A 17,282-nucleotide genomic window follows, 5' to 3' on the forward strand; every position below is an offset into this window, starting at 1 on the left:
AACAGCAGTTTATCATTACAACTGAAAAGACCACTATTGTAATTGTACCACAGAGAAAAGGTAACTTTGTTTTGTGGAAGGTAGTAAATATTATTACTCCCATTACAAATCTAATGCAATATTAGCAATATGATTACAGTAATGCGTTGTGTTACCCCCAACTCTGCATAGCAGACAAAAAACATTTACACAGAAAAAAGAGGTCTGATTTAACAATGATAGCATCAGAAAAATAGTGTTTATTGTACGAAACACGATACATGAACAACATATTCTGAAACACAAGCTAGACAGTAACTACTGCAGAGTACAAGTCCTATAAGAAATCCCAAAGCCTAGAATTAAAGAAACTCCTCTCTGTGGCTTTGCATTAGCTGGAGCAGCATTATCACAGGCCCCCCTTTCTAGTGTTTCTTATCATTTGGTTCTGGTTTTGGTTCTATTTTTTTAATTCATGTCAGGCAGTTGTCTGAAATATAAATCCTCAATTAAATTACAAACAAACAAATGATTTCCACCACAACGAAAGAGGGGCTTAGTGACAAGACTGCGTACACTGAAGCACAGAAAACTAAGCCTTGGTGCCACTTACTACCGTTACAACCCACCTACATAATTCTTTACAAAGTTACCTTCCTTCCCTTTAAACTAAACTATAGCTACCACATAACACCTGAGTGAGTACTGTGTAATATATGCTCTGGTACTAAATACCTAAGTAATTGTTTTTAATGTATATCTTTCACAACCTGAATGACTCATTGTATTGTCAACCAATTCATTGCATTCAGAGTTTTTGGTGGTAGAATCCTCTCATGCTGATTTGAGCAGCATGGTGAGCAGGCTGATCGACACGGCCAGCAGGAGGGAGCTGGCTTGGGTGGACGGGGACGCACCTGTACCCCTTTCTTGGTATTCGTTACACTGGCTGGCCTGGCAGCACTCTACAGTTTGGAAGACTGTGCTCGATGCTGTGCAAGTGGCCTCACAGGTCTTCGTGACAGCAGTCGCTTTTCCTGAGAGGAAGAATTTACAAAGAAGGTTAACCTTCCCCCAGACTAAGTGCGTTCTCCAATCAGAAAGCAAAGATTTAAACATCCCAACTGCTTCAGAGTCAGGAGCTCCAGTCAACCTGTGAGGTCTCTTCAAGGGGCAACAGTAACATACCATCTGTCCAAAAACATAACCTGTCCAGAAAGTTAGAGCGACCAGCCATACAGAGATGCGATTTCTACAAACACGGCCAGGTTAGATATAAAAAAGGAGTCTGCCCTTTTTTATTTTTTGACTGCCTACCTCTCCTGATCTCTCCACAGATAATCCACCCCAACAATCTCTGGTCCACGTTTGTGCTAAGGATCTTTGTTATGAATTCTGCATGTTTATATTCTAGACCGCACGTGGATCACTCAGTTCAATCCCTAGTGCTGGGGTTAAGAGGATGCTTACCTGCAATGGTGCTGCGAACTGTCTTGCAGAACTTGCTTTCAGCACTGCATGCTGTGACCGTGGTACATTGCTTTTCATCTGCCAGTCCATTACAGGTGTAGCAACTCAGTTTAGGCTCTGCATAACAAGCACAAGAAACACAGTAAACACAAGATGTAAAACTATTAGAAGCAGCTTACCTTTGATCCATTTCAGGATCATTGGACACTTTCTGATTCTGATTTGGCAAATTAAGTAGGATTGAGGCAGGAGAACCTTCAAGGTATCACAGAACTTTTGAGATCTGCCAGGGAAAACCAGGGTGGGTACTAGTGTAACGGGTGTGAGATGCACTGTCGTTATGGACTCTGTCCCCTGTCAGTCAGATGAGATTAAAAGCTCTAAAACCACGAGCGCAGACGAGCCCGGCTGTTTTAGCATTGTGGTTAAGACGCTCGCGTGCGGTGCCCGGGTGTCGCCCGTTCACGCCCAGCCTACGCCCTGTTACACTAGCACTTACTCATCTAAACAGAAACAGAATCATCTCTTTCTTTGTGGAAGTGTTTTTGAAAAATGTAGGGTCTGTCTTACCATTGCACAGGTCTGTAGTGCAGCAAGTTCTCCTCCTTGACAGATCTTCAAGACTGGCACAGGTTCTGTCACAGCCCTTTCTGACGGTCGTTCCTATGAGCGGGTTCAAAGAATATGATTAGCCTTCACCCACTCAAGAATATCAGTGTTTCTGAAATGCAGTCAACAGGGTGAATGTGTGCAGCCACAACAGCCTCTTGTAACCTTTCTTGAAATCACCCCTACAGTGGTGCTGGAAACAGTCACTGCTCTGCAGGTTGCATTAAGCACACTGCACTGTGAGAGTCTGGTTAGTTTTCAGTCTACTGTATAGCCTTTATCACCTATATAAATCAAGAACTATCATGTCTCAGTCAAGAATGACAACGTTGTAGCATTACCCGTCCCCGAGTGCTGCTACAACTGTTTAAATAATGTACCTGTCAGTTCTTTTCATTGTTAACATCCTGACATCTTGTTTACACTTCTAACTTTTTAAAGCTCTTTTCAAAATGTCTGCTCTAGTGCCCTGAGGTTTGAGATCTGTCCTCTAAATCACTGCAGCAAGAGCAATAAAACAAAAAATTAATAAACCCGAACAAGTGCCCTGACTTTTCTGTTCCGTACCACATCATGGATTGTTATTGCTGTATTACTGGTTTGACAATGTGGGCAACAATCCTGACACTATCACTGCACTAGAGCGGACATTGTAAAAAGAGCTTTGAAACAGACTTTAAAGTTAGAAGTGTAAAAAATATGTCAGGATGTTAACAATGAAAAGAGAAATGACAGGTGAGTTATTTAAACAGTTGCAGTAACACGTGGGGACGTGCAATGCTATGTTTTTCAGAACCCCGCTACTTACTGTTTAGAATGTGATGTTATGCAAGACCATTGGATTGACCAGCAGCACAGAAAGAAAAAAAAAACGATGGAGCAGTGATGCTGTTTCTAGAGTGTGCTAAAGCAAATAAGACAGCATGGCTTAGCAGCCATTCAGTGTGTGTTGAGGTCCCCCTTTAGTTAATAAGAAAGTGGTGCAGACAGACTATACCTTTCTTTAACCCAGTACTGTCTGTGTGGGGGGTTGGGTGTAATGAGAAGTTCCTTTTCATGGGTAAGATATTAACTTTACTAAGATTGCAAATGTGATATCATGTACTGGGCAACATATTAGTATGCTTTTTAACAATGGTGTTTATTTCTATAAATGCCTAAAAGCTTGATAAATCTACAGGGTATAAGTAATAGTTTTGTAAATGGTGTCTAAACAAAATAGTCAAATTACTGTGTATTTACATAATAGTTACATAGTAAATACATGTGCACTCACACATAATTACTCACCTGTTGGAGTTGTATCATAATGGCTCACCTGTTGGAGTTGTATGGTAATGGCTCACCTGTTGGAGTTGTATCGTAATGACTCACCTGTTGGAGTTGTATCGTAATGACTCACCTGTTGGAGTTGTATCGTAATGGCTCACCTGTTGCAGTTGTATCGTAATGACTCACCTGTTGGAGTTGTATCGTAATGGTTCACCTGTTGGAGTTGTATCGTAATGGCTCACCTGTTGGAGTTGTATCGTAATGGCTCACCTGTTGGAGTTGTATCGTAATGGCTCACCTGTTGGAGTTGTATCGTAATGGCTCACCTGTTGGAGTTGTATCGTAATGGCTCACCTGTTGGAGTTGTATGGTAATGGCTCACCTGTTGCAGTTGTATCGTAATGACTCACCTGTTGGAGTTGTATCGTAATAGGCAAAACAGAACCTGACACTGAAGTCGCATGCAGTTAAGGCAGTGCAGTCAGTTTCAGACTTAATTTTGTTGCAAGTGTAGCATTTCAAAACTGGTACTGAAAAACAAGCATGAGAGAGATAATGAATATGCAGGAGGGTTTGTGTAATAACTGCACATCGAGGAGGGACAGGCGATGGTTATTTTTTAGTTAAGAACATAAGAAAGTTTACAAACGAGATGAGGCCATTCGGCCCATCTTGCTTGTTTGGTTGTTAGTAGCTTATTGATCCCAGAATCTCATCAAGCTGCTTCTTGAAGGATCCCAGGCTGTCAGCTTCAACAACATTACTGGGGAGTTGGTTCCAGACCCTCACAATTCTTTGTAAAAAAGTTCATCATTAGCAAACATTTCAATTACAACGCAAAAGACATACGGATACAACCTGGTACCTTGACTGTCCCACAGACTGATTGCTGTTAGCGGACTGGCTAACAAGAACCAACAGTGCAGTTCCCATTGTCTTTGAAATGTCTGCGCATTCCAAACTCAACTATAAAATGCATGCAAATAAGGGAGTCTTGGCATTTGATCACTTGTGCTAATTAGGCACGTTAGAATTCATTCCATTTCCTAAGTGTTTGAACTTAAACACGTTTAAAGCTGGTTTCACGGACCGTGATTAGCACTCCAAGAGTAGTGAGAAACTGGCTCTGTGAAACTGGGCCATTGAATTAGCTGGAAAACAAAAGCACTTGTTTGATTTAAAAAGGGGGAAGCAATTAAATACTCCCGAGTTTAAACAATTTAAATAAGGCCCACACGGTATTGAGTGTATCAGAGATGAGGATTATTTAGGGCCCAAACATACATCAAACTTTCAATTTTTACATGTAAATAGGTGGAATTTTTACATGTAAATAGGATACTGTGTGGTCCAGTGGTTAAAGAAAAGGGCTTATAACCAGGCGGTCCCCGGTTCAAATCCCAGCTCAGCCACTGACTCATTGTGTGACCCTGAGCAAGTCACTTAACTTCCTTGTGCTCCGTCTTTTGGGTGAGACGTAATTGTAAGTGACTCTGCAGCTGATGCATAGTCCCACACCCTAGTCTATGTAAGTCGCCTTGGATAAAGGCGCCTGCTAAATAAACAAATAATAATAATAAAATAATATCATGGTGCAGTACCACGTAACATGAACTCTTACAAATTGTGTAATGTTAATAATGAAAAAGCTATTCAGTGCAAACACATTATGAAAGAATTTACTAAGGGGGATGAGGCAAGGCCACATCGAGGGCATGGCATGCATTCACAAGGTTGCTAGTTCAAATCCTGTTTGTGCTGAGGTGCTAAGCGTGGCTGCCCATTGCTGTTTGCGTCCCTGTGGGTTGGGGAGGAAAATCTTCTGGTTTAGTCCACATCTATAGCGACCCCTACTGACACAAGCCAGGCTGTGCCCGAACCTCCAGGATTCAGCTGATTAACAAGCCGCTAGGTTCAGCAGGTAAAAAGAGGCTATTGTCTTAACAGTGGGAATAGAGGTTAAGTAAATACAGTGAAATTAGCAGTATTGGTATTACCATTACAGAGGTCCGTATCGCAGCATGTTGTCTGCTTGTTGCCCACTCTTCCGGGTACACAGGCACCACGAGACGCCTCACAGCCCTTTGTCACAGTGAGTTTACCTAACAGTGAAGTCAAAATAAAACATTCATCAGTCCACTCACTCACTGCTCAGGCACAAAAAAACATGTTAAGTTTCATCAATCAATCATATGAATTCCATGACTTTTTCTGAGCTCAATTGTAAGTGTGTTTTGTTCTTATTTAAAGTAACTAAAAGAACGAGTTCCATTAAATGTCTAGGCAGTGCACATCTATGCGTCTCAAACGGCCAAAAACAGATGTTGTAGCACATGTGTATTTTCATTTCACAGCGTGATCTCTGGTGCTACACTTGGTTAAAGAAAACTATTTGGGAGCCATGCTTTCTGACTGTCTTCTACTTCCTGGGTCATTTCACCAGGAGAGTGAAATTGTTCCCACCCCTTCACTGGCTTCTTTCAACTCAATAACCAATCAGCTGCTTCCGCTATTGACTGACACACTTTCAGCAGTATTATGCTTTCAACCAGAAGACACTGCTGAGGTGAAATGACCGAGTGAGTACAAGTGCAAACATCGGACCAAGAAAAAGGAATAGAAATGAAGAGTCTCCTTTAACCTAAAGTAGAACCAGATAGCATGTTTTCTAATTTAAATACATGTGTGCTATAACATGTGAACTATTTAAAACTGAATATAGCTAATGGAGGTGCAAAATGGCTTCATGGAATGATCTACAATTAATTTAATTTAACTGCATGATTTGGAGGTTAAACTTTTACTACAGTTAAGTTCTTCATTAATCATATAGCACTCTTTTATCCAAAGCGACTTATAGAGACTAGAGGGTGAACCATGCATCACAACTGCTGCTGCAGAGTCCCTTCCAATAGGACCTTGTTTGTTTTACGTCTCATCTGGACGGAGCACAAGGAGGTTAAGTGGCTTGCTCAGGGTAACACACACACACACAGTGAGTCAGTGGCTGAGCTGGGATTGAACCTGGAACCTCCTGGTAACAAGTCCCTTTCTCTAAGCACTGGACCACCAAGCCTGCAATTGTTCACACTGAGTAAAACAGAAAAAAATGTACATTGAAAGGGAAAGGATTTATATAAGAGGCAGACAGAGAAGGACAGGGTACAGTATTATCTCCAAAGCTGCCCATATCAATTATTGCTTACCATCTACACCTGTTTCATAAACAGATGAACATTTTCCCGAAGCTGATCCGCAGGCTTTTACAGTTGTACACAGCGTTTCATCACTCTGTTTGTCACAGGTATAACAGAACAAGGCTTTCACTGCAAAACAAGCAAAGGAGACACAATGAATAACGCAGAAAGGGTTGTTGGGTGATACCTGAGAGACTATGAAACTAGAAAGACCAGAGTTAGTTCCGTGATTAAGAGCAATATCAGCATTACCATTGCAGTTGGATGTTTGGCAGCAGTTCACTGTGTTGGTCGCTGTGCAAGCGGACTCACATGTCTTTGTGACTTTGATGCTGGCTGTGATAGAGATACAAGAGAGAATGTTAGAGGCCACACACCCACGAGGTTCTGCACACTCTGTACAGATAGCTAGGGCTATATTTTTCAAAGATTCACATGCCATGTGTTTCCAGTGACTGCTGGGCATACAATCTTGTGCAGTACATTTCCTGAAAGGGATCCCAGCTTGTTTAGAGAGTATGACATGCTAATGAATTCCTAATTTAAACGCCAGCATTATTACATTTGAGCAGGAAATCTCACTCAATAGCAGTTGGATTCATTTATTTTATTTTATATATATTTTTTTTTACTTAAATTCGAGTTTTCACTTGCTTGTTCAGCCATAAAAGGCATAAATAAACCTCAGTGATGCTATTACTTCATGAAAATGTGTCTTTTGCCACTTTGTTTATTGCAAAGAAGTGACAATGGCAGGAATTAAAAAAAAGTGTGATATCTACTTTATTGACTTTTTATTTCTTTGCTTTGTAGATAATTCAGGGAGGGGAGGGTAAAGTAAGGCTTTGACAACCTATTCTTCTGGCCTATTTATTTTCAACTTTAATATCGTTTTAAATATGATGACTTTGACAATGTTTTGTAAATGAACGAATATCCAAGTAGCTGTCTGAATTTTGAACAGATATTTGAACATGAGAATACCAAGTTTATCCCAGTACTACTGTATGTACTATTTCTAGATAAATCTGTCAGTATTGACAAGAAGGAGGCTTATACAGCAGCAATAAGGCAAGAGGCTTGTAACATGGACTGCAGGAAGCCACACAGAGGAAACAGCTTTGCACAGTTAACCCTGCTGTTTACTGCTTACCAAGGTTAGTGAAGGTGTAGCTGTTCTGACAGAAAGTGCCTACAGTGCACACGCCCGCCTTGCACTGAGTTTCATCAGTCTGAGCATCACACTGCAGGCAACTCAAGGTGTTTACTGCAAAGCAAGCACAGGGGACACAATCAATAATAAGGCAGACGTGCAGTAGTAGTATGAGTTTACCCAGTATGAGTTGTGCATGGAGGGTCTGTGTCGTACTGAATCATCAGTTTTGAAACAAGTATACCAAAGACACCCCCACCAGAAATGTACGTTTGCACAACAAAGTAACATAAAGTGGTAAAAAACAGAAAATACTGTATCCCTACTTAAAGTATATAAAAAAATCCAAGCTAAGCCAAGTGTGAAAAGCATTTTGGCTATAACATGATTTATAACACGATTTCTTGTTCTAGAACATAAACACTTAAGAAAAGTTTTAGAGCCTACTACTTCAGCTGGTTGGCTATTCCAAGCATTTCTAACTCTGTGTAAAAAGTGCGTCCTACTTTCTGTTCTAAATGTATTTTTACTTCCATTTAGGTCTCTCTGCTAAATTTGAAGTAGTGTCTTGGGCTAACTTTATCTATACCATTTATGGTTTTAAAGACTTCAGTCAAGTCCACCCTGATGCACTGATGTATACATTAATGCACACTCTTTTGTAATTGCTGTACTGTGAATAACAAGAGATAACACTAATATCAATGAATAAGAAAATGCGCATTACCTCTGCAGTTCGATACCTGACAGCACGACGCTGTGTCACTTGCAGTGCATTGTGCTGCACATCCCTTTGTAACAGGGAATCCTGTAATCAGGATACAAAAAGGAGATTTAGACTCCAGCTGGTTTGGGAAAAGATATCCCCAGGACTAAAGAAACAGGATTCTGTGGGAAAAAGAACATTTGATAATCCAACACACATAACAGCTGAAACAGTGAAAAAATGACTTGGGTCACACGGTGAGAAATTATCAAGCTATGTTAAGGATACAGCATCATCTTTTAAAAGACCTGAATCACTAAAGCACAACCTTCCAGAGGATACAATTTTATTTTGCATGGATGTAAAATCTTGTACCCAAGTGTCCCTCGTAAAGAAACTTTAGAAGCTTGTCAAAAAGCACTAGATGATAGAAAACAGTTATTTTACATTTGTTGATAAGAATTACAAACAAAACGATGGTACAGCAATAGGGTCTAAATTAGGAATGCATTTTGCCAGTGCATACATGGAAATGGGAAGAACAATTACTTAAAAAATTGGAAAGAGAACCTTTAGAATACACTCGGTTTATAGATGATATTTTTAGGTTTTGGACACATGGAGAAGAATCTCTTTTCCAGTTTCATAAAATGGCAAATGAAATACACAGTAATATTAAGCTGGACCTTCGATGGACAAGAAAATAAATAGAATTTTTAGGTACCACAGTAAAGCTTGTAGGTTCAATTGCACCAGTATTTACACATGTCCTCTGCACATCCGATACACACTAAAAGAGCAACCAAAGGGTCTAGGAATAAGAATACGAAGAATATGCTCAAAAGAAAGTGACTATATAAAACAAAGAAATGTATTAAAAACAAATCTTAAAAAAAGAGGATACAAAGAAATAATTAGAGACGGAGTTAAGAAAAGCAGATAAACTAAAAAGAGATGATCTACTAGATTATAAAAATAGAGATAAAAAGGACTCTCAAAAGAGTCCCATTAGTAATGACTTACTCTAAATTTTTCCTTAATATTTCTCAGATAGTTCGAAAACACTTGCAAATTCTACATAATTAAAAAAAAAAACTGAAAAAAATATTTCTTAAGTCCCCAGTTGTAGCATTCAAAGAGAAGCTAATTTAGGTGATATTTTAGTTCACAGTTAACATAAAAGAATAATTGACAGAATAGGTTCTACAAATAGCTTGGAGCTTTTAACCTCATCTCACTGACAGGGGACAGAATCCGTAACGGCAGTGCATTTCACAACACTGCCCGTTACAACAGCACAAACACTTTTTTTCAGGTAATGTATTTACAACACCATGAAGGCTAAACTATGATACTGTATCATAAAAGGGAACATCTGAAAAATAGAATTGGAACAGAGATGTATTTTAATCACATGGGTGTGCAGGCAACTGGTGGTAATTTTCATTTCAAGAAGAATTGCAAACTTTGCTCAGCTGTAACTCAGAGCTGGTGGAGGCGAGAGATGGCATGAATGTCAGGATGAAATGGAGAAAGACAAACTGATGGCAGAAATGTCGAGAGTTTCATTGCTTACCATCTTTAGTGAAGTCGATTTTTCTTTGGCAGAAGGAGCTAGGGGTTGCACAATCTTTCTCCGCACAGTTACTTTCAACCTTCTCATTATCACATGTCTGACAAGACTTGATTAGGGGTGCTGCAAAATAAGCCCAGAGAACACAGTGGATAATGTGGGAAGTAAAAAGATATACCATTTATAAATGTTTAAATATATTGTATAGATTATATAAATCAAATATAATTGGGATTTAAGGACAAAAATCTCTGAAGGGCCTGCTTTCACACCAGACTGCATGTCTCTGTAGAATCCAGAGTCTTACATGTTAATTTCTTCAGAAAAAAAAGTAATATAATGTCCTTACTTATAACTTAATAAAAAAAGTAACTTGTTATATTTCTTTCTCTTTTCTTGGCCTGCAAAACAGTTGTGACTATTGCTTACTTTTTAATTATACGTCTGGTCATTCATTTATTAACTGTGTCACACAGGTTTTTAAAATGTCTCTAGTAGAAAGACATTTCATTTTTGGCATAATTAAACATAATGTACTGTATATTTCCTGACTTTGAATAATTTTGCAGTATGAAGAGAAAATCATAGAAAAGTCAGAATTCAATAAAACCACAAATAGCAAATCAACAAAAAATCAATGATGTTTTTGAAGTCTGTCATTGGAATGTAGAGATACAATTTATTTTGTTCCTAGTGCTTAGCCTTATTCAAATACAAGGCTCAGAATGACTGATTTGATTGCCCCCTGGCTAATTATTGCTGTGTGACATCCCGGAAGAGAGTTTCAAGCCAAATGACTTTGTGTTCCCTCAGGTTTAGTGGTCATTTCTAAATCATCTTTGATCTTTTTCAGGACTGAAAATTGACATCATCTTGGTAAACCAGCTAAGCAGAAATGGAAAGGAATGTGGATTTCAATGTTTGTATTATTTATCCTTGAACTGAGATATATCTTCTCTTATTGTTCCTGGTCATAGTAGCGACCAGAAAAAAAAAACAAAGTGTGGATTCTCATGCAATAAAGGGACAGATTGACATGCTGTGATAAACTGTTGCTTGTGCTAAGCAAAACGAATCTGGTGGTAAAGCAGACTGTGAGTGTAAGGTTGTGGATTTAATTTCTTACATTCATAATACTGATTCATTTGACAAAGTATAATTCCGATGCACTTATGCATCAGAAGAGAACAATATTAGAATGTTAAAATGGTCACTAGGCTCTAAACCATAGTTAGGTAGTCGGCCAGATTTCCTTCCCATTGGAAGTCACGTTGGGCACACCTCAACATGATGCTCGGGGAGGAGAATGGAAGCTGTCTCAAAAGTCTGTCTCTCTGAACGCTTGTGAGCACTCCCAGTTTATACAGACAGATAAACAGGCCTGTGTGCTGTGCTAAAATGACCTCTTATGTCTACATTCTTCTCAGCAGAGTTGTTTCCACAGAACGTTACTTTAATCACACTCTTACCACGTGCTGTTCCATTTCCTGCTCCGTCACATGATTTTGCAGTTTGCTTACAGCATGCTTTTGCTTTGAGTTTTGCAGCAGCTGAACTCGTGCACCAGCGCTGACCTTTAAACCCCGCCCCCTCCCTGTTTGACACTCTTAATAACTTTAGCACTTAGGTATTTTCGACCCACAGGTTACTGAGCATAAGTTATAGGTCACAGTGCAAAGACACTCTCTGATACAGTCCAGTTGGTGTGCATGTGTGTTGGGGGGCAGGTATCAGATGTACAGTGAGAAGGAAGACTGGTACTGACAGCAGGAGGTAGCTGTTAGTGATTTTATTAACAATATTACAATAGTATCTGTATTACCGTTACACAGTTCTCCCTGACAGCACTCATCTTGCGGGAAAGCTGTTGTTACAGTACAAGTTGATGCACATCCCTTGCTGACGGTGACATCTATCAATGAATCCAAAAAGAAAGTTAGTCATAATTCTATAACTATTATCTCATCAATTGACATAGTGCTTTGTTACTCTTGAAATTTCAAACATCGTATTAGAGAATAAAGACAGTGGGAAGCATGTAATAAAAAGTGTTTTAGCTTGGATTTGTAGGTGGTGGTACATTTACAAAACAGCCCTGATTGTAGAGATCCATTTATCTGGCTTGAATACTATTGTTAGCTGATTGAATGGCAACTTGAATGTGGGAAACATTAGTGCAATGTAAACTTGGCTTGTGATGGCTGCAAAGATGTTCTTGTGTTTATTTAGAAAGAAGCTGCTGGAAAAATCTATGTTAATACCAACACTAAGTAGGAATGGACAAGAGAGAGAAGCGAGGTAATATTGTTATATTCAGAGAAACCTGGCTCATAGGGATCATTACTTACCAGTTCCAGTTAGTTTGTAAGTGGTTTTACAGAACTTGTCACCGAACCCACAGACTGTTATATCTTTACACTTAGTTTCGTCTGTCAAGTCGGTGCAGGTGTAGCATTTCAAGAGGTCCACTGCAAAACAAGCCAGGGAGAGCCAATGAATAAGGAAGGAGAGGCTGGGCTACGGCTGGCTCAAATAGACACATACCTGATAGTGTTTCAACACGTTTAACAATCTCTTCAAAATGAAACATTGATAAAGACCTATTGATAAAACATTACTGTCTACTTGACATTTGTAAGTTTCACATTTCCAGAGCTCCACTTATTATTGACTAGATCTACCCTTATCATCTCAGTATCTATGATACAAAGGAGGCTTGGTGGTCCAGTTGTTAAAGAAAGTAGGTTATTACCAGGAGGTTCCATGGTCAGCCACTGACTCACTGTGTGTGACCCTTAGCAAGTCACCTAACCTGCTTGTGCTCTGTCCTTCAGAGAAGTAAAGCCCAGGTCCTATTGGAAGTGACTCCGCAGCAGCAGTTGTGATGGATAGTTGACCCACTAGTCTGTGTAAGTCACTTTGGATACAAGTGTCTGCTAAATTACTACTAATAATAAAAGCCTAACCTGGATGCAGCTGACTTGTGGGTGGGATGGGATGACTTTTGTGGCTTGTAACTTGAACCATAACTATTTTTAACTATTTTTTTTCTGTAATGAGCTACCGTTTACAGTGTGCCGCCTCAGTGACTGCCGTTGTATAATTAACAATAACGTTAGCATTACCGTTACACTGAGATGTACCGCAGCACTTCACAGTAGCGGATGGTGTGCAAACCCCAGCACATGCCTTTGATACTGGAACATCTATAAAAGGGATACAACAAACAAGGTTCAGCACCAGACACCCTTAGCAATCAATTGACATTGAATGTATTCTCATTGTCAAGGGGGTCCTGGAAGGCACAACACCACTGCATGTAATGGATGTAAATATAGATCTCAATACCACCATCGTATGAACTCTTCATTAATCTCACAAGTGATTCCCACAGCCTGGGTGATATATCAACCCCTTATTAAAATACAGTGCAAAAAGGTCTATGATAAAGTGCCAAAGAGCAAATTACAGGTCTGGAAAACCACAGTTAACTATTGTATTAATTTTATTGTTTATAAGTCAACTCAGAGTGTAATCATGAACCTGAAACCTTCAAGACTCTCACTGTACTTCACAAATACCACAACATACATTTACTATGGAGTGGACACACAGGCCCTTGTCCTTTAAATGTGCAGAGGAGGAACGAGCTGGTTACAGAGACACAGGTATCAGTCACTTTTCCCCTTGTGATCACAGCTTACCTGGTGTAGTGAGGGTATAAGTGCTCTGACATAGTTTGTCAGTTGCAGCGCAGGCTGTTGCTGCACATTTAGGTTCGTTAGCTTCATTAGTACAAGTGTTGCAACTCAAGACGTTTCCTGAAAGACAAACACGGGTTTAAGGAATAGGTCTCCAGCAGCTAATTGCACTGCCATCCAGAATCAAAGGCATGGAGGGCTATTCAATTGAGCTAAACTGTGGTCGATCGCTAATGACTAATTAAACTAGGAGCCTGATGCTTTGTGTGGCAAGATTAAGAAAGTCAGACCTCTTCCTGTAGAAATAACTATGTGAGCGGGGAGAAGGGCTGTCTTCATGATACAAACGAAGAGAGGATTTAGGGATTAGATCACTTGAATATTAATTTTAAACCCCAAAAAGGTCTTTAAGAACACCTTCGTAATATTGTGTCCTTGTTTCTCATTTTGTAACATAAACCTACATTATCTCTCTTCAAAAATGTAATAAAAATATAATTAATAAAACATCCCATGGTGTTTTTAAACTATATACATATCCAAGATTAAAGTGAAAAAAAACATGCATAAGCAAACCAAAAATCTATCAATTTGGCGGATTTTAAAGCTGGGATGGGACTATTTTATCAGTTAATAGCAGCCTTACCATTACAATATCCTGTTTTGCAGCAAGTTGTCCTCACGTTTTTGTCTGCTGTATTGTCAACAGCTTTGCAATCAGCTGCACAGGACTTAGTGACAACAGGCACTCCTGTAAAGTGGAGAAAAGCAAGGTTAGTGGTGACAGAACCAGCTAGTGCCAAATCAGTGATTCTGACAAATCAATAAGCAGGGCATTTATACAAAATCAAATCCTCTGTGACTAAACAGTACCATGTACATATGGTTCCACTGTACTGCTTTTAATTTTCCATGTGGGACAATATTCCATGCTTTGGAAAAAAGAAAGTGTCCACTGAAAGTTAATATGTGAGGCATAAGATACTGTACAAAGTTATGTGTTCCATTATTCTAAAACAGGGTTCTACCATGCTTAATAATAGTCAGTTAATGATAAGAATGTTATGTATTTTAAATCTCTAAATATGGGAAATGTGGCTGCAAAGTAGCAATGAAGCAGTGAGGTGTATGTGATGTTAGATTTGAGGATTACGAAAAGGATTGCTAGGAATGGACTCCTTTAGACATGAACACAACTGCTCTCAACGGTCTCCTTTCAGCAGCCGAATTCACAAGCACCAAACTGGAAACACAAAGAATAGAAACCCCAAAAGAAGGAGAATCGCTTACCTGCCCCGTTGAGTTTGTAGTCACTCTGGCAGAATGTTCCAGCTGCACATAAACTTGGAGTACAGGAACTTTCATCGGTTGTTTCAGCACATGTGAAGCAAGTGAATTTATCTGTAAAACAAGCAAGACCTAGTTTAAACAATACGTTTGACTTAGTAGGTGGCTTGGTGGTCCAGTGGTTAAAGATTAAATCCCAGCTCAGCCATCGAGTCCCTCTGAGTGTGTCTGACCCTAAGCAAGTCTCTTAACCTCCTTGTGCTCCGTCCTTCGGAATAGACGTAAAACAAGCGAGGTCCTATTGGAAGTGACTCTGCAGCAGCAGTTGTTGAGTCGCTTTGGATAAAAACATCTGTTAAATAACTAATTCATAATAATATAGAGCTTTACAGATGTTTATAAAGATGAAAGTCTTAACAGGCACACATGGTTCCTTTCCTCTTATAAAGAACATCTTCAATCTCTATATCAGTTTAAAAATTGAACTACTTAATACATAAAAACTTACAGACCCTACAACCGAATCCATTACACTACAACACTCAATGGTGTGAAATTTCGAAACAATCAAATAAATATTTTAAGTACAAATGGCTTCAAATCCCATTTACTAAGAAGCAATTGTAAATGCTCCCCATCAGGTAAGAGAATAAATAATGGTACCGTTTATTAATAACTATGTATTAATCTGACATTCTAGTGCATTCTGTGATAACGGTACTTGAGAGATAAGACACATGAATAACAGAGGCTTTAGAAATGACGAGTTTGTTAGATATATATACTGTATATATATGACAGTGTTTATAAACCTGTCGCATCGCCTCTGTGTTGTTTCTGGTATGTATGGTCATGTCATTCCAAAAGTGTCTCTTGCAATGGTGCTCGCGAGACATCAACAGTGAGCTTTCTACTGTAACTGAAGGCTGTACCAAGCGATCATTTATTAACAGCTGGGTTCTGCTGGAAGGTACCTTGTCAATCTAGTTTACCCAAATAGATACAAAATAAAATTAAGAGGGGTTTACAGACCTCTCTATTCAGTTTTTTTTTTTTTACAGCATTGCATCAACATTTAAAATGATTGCCATTTGACTCATAAGTGCTTTCATAGTTGTTTTAAGCAAGGTGTAAAAAAAGTACTGACTGATCTGTTTATATAGGAGGCTGTGTGGTCCAGTGGTTAAAGAAATCGGATTGTAACAAGGAGGTTCTCGGTTCAAATCTCACCTCAGCCACTGACTCATTGAGTGTCTCTGAGCAAGTCACTTAACCACCTTGTGCTCTGTCTTTTGGGTGAGATGTAGTTGTAAGTGACTCTTCAGCTGATGCATAGTTCACACACCCTAATCTCTGTAAGTCGCCTTGGATAAGAGCGTCTGCTAAATAAACAAATAATAATAATAATAATATATGTATGTTTCATAATAAATATATATGCAGTCAAAAAAATGTATTAGAACTCCCCGTTGCTTCTGTAGTTTTGATTTGGTGGTAGCTGTTAGTGATTTTATTAATAATATTACAATAGTATCTGTATTACCGTTACACAGTTCTCCCTGACAGCACTCATCTCGCGGGAAAGCTGTTGTTACAGTACAAGTTGATGCACATCCCTTGCTGACGGTGACACCTATCAATGAATCCAAAAAGAAAGTTAGTCATAATTCTATAACTATTATCTCATCAATTGACACAGGGCTTTGTTACTCTTGTCATTTCAAACATTTTATTGGAGAATAAAAACAATTGGAAGCATGTAATAAAAAGTATTTTAGCTTGGATTTGTAGGTGGAGGTACATTTACAAAACAGCCCTGATTGTAGAGATACATTTATCTGGCTTGAATACTATTGTTAGCTGATTGAATGGCAACTTGAATGTGGGAAACATTAGTGCAATGTAAACTTGACTCTTGTAATGGCTGCAAAGATGTTCTTGTGTTTATTTAGAAAGAAGCTGCTGGAAAAATCCATGTTAATCCCAACACTAAGTAAGAATGGACAAGAGAAAGAGAAGTGAGGTAAACTTTTTATTGTCAGAGAAACCCGGCCCATAGGGATCATTACTTACCAGTTCCAGTTAGCTTGTAAGTGGTTTTACAGAACTTGTCACCGAACCCACAGACTGTTATATCTTTACACTTAGTTTCGTCTGTCAGGTCGGTGCAGGTGTAGCATTTCAAGAGGTCCACTGCAAAACAAGCCAGGGAGAGCCAATGAATAAGGAAGGAGAGCCTGGCCTACGGCTGGCTCAAATAGACATATACCTGATAGTGTTTCAACACATTTATCAATCTCTTCATAATGAAACATTGATAAAGACCTATTGATAA

At 39.1% G+C, this 17,282-nt stretch overlaps 2 protein-coding genes and 1 long non-coding RNA gene across 4 annotated transcripts in view; all 3 read right to left on the reverse strand.

Moving 5' to 3' along the window:
* The window catches only part of LOC131723305 (keratin-associated protein 4-3-like), a 115,523-nt gene that overhangs the window by 67,242 nt on the left and 30,999 nt on the right, over nucleotides 1-17,282 (reverse strand). The window lies entirely within an intron of this gene.
* Nucleotides 220-10,155, reverse strand: LOC131723306 (keratin-associated protein 10-6-like). Its single transcript, XM_059016925.1, has 10 exons — nucleotides 9,963-10,155; nucleotides 8,408-8,488; nucleotides 7,681-7,794; nucleotides 6,780-6,863; nucleotides 6,537-6,656; nucleotides 5,328-5,432; nucleotides 3,741-3,860; nucleotides 2,020-2,112; nucleotides 1,450-1,566; nucleotides 220-1,016 (listed from the first exon to the last, which is right to left on the reverse strand). The coding sequence occupies exons 1-10, from the start codon at nucleotides 10,138-10,140 to the stop codon at nucleotides 814-816; spliced, it is 1,215 nt and encodes a 404-aa protein (XP_058872908.1). The 5' UTR covers nucleotides 10,141-10,155; the 3' UTR covers nucleotides 220-813.
* Nucleotides 14,956-17,127, reverse strand: LOC131723310 (uncharacterized). Its single transcript, XR_009320224.1, has 3 exons — nucleotides 17,021-17,127; nucleotides 16,491-16,580; nucleotides 14,956-15,061 (listed from the first exon to the last, which is right to left on the reverse strand). It is a non-coding gene; the product is annotated as an uncharacterized LOC131723310 (long non-coding RNA).

The sequence above is a fragment of the Acipenser ruthenus genome, chromosome 54 (assembly GCF_902713425.1).
Source record: "Acipenser ruthenus chromosome 54, fAciRut3.2 maternal haplotype, whole genome shotgun sequence".
NCBI classification, from domain to species: domain Eukaryota; kingdom Metazoa; phylum Chordata; class Actinopteri; order Acipenseriformes; family Acipenseridae; genus Acipenser; species Acipenser ruthenus.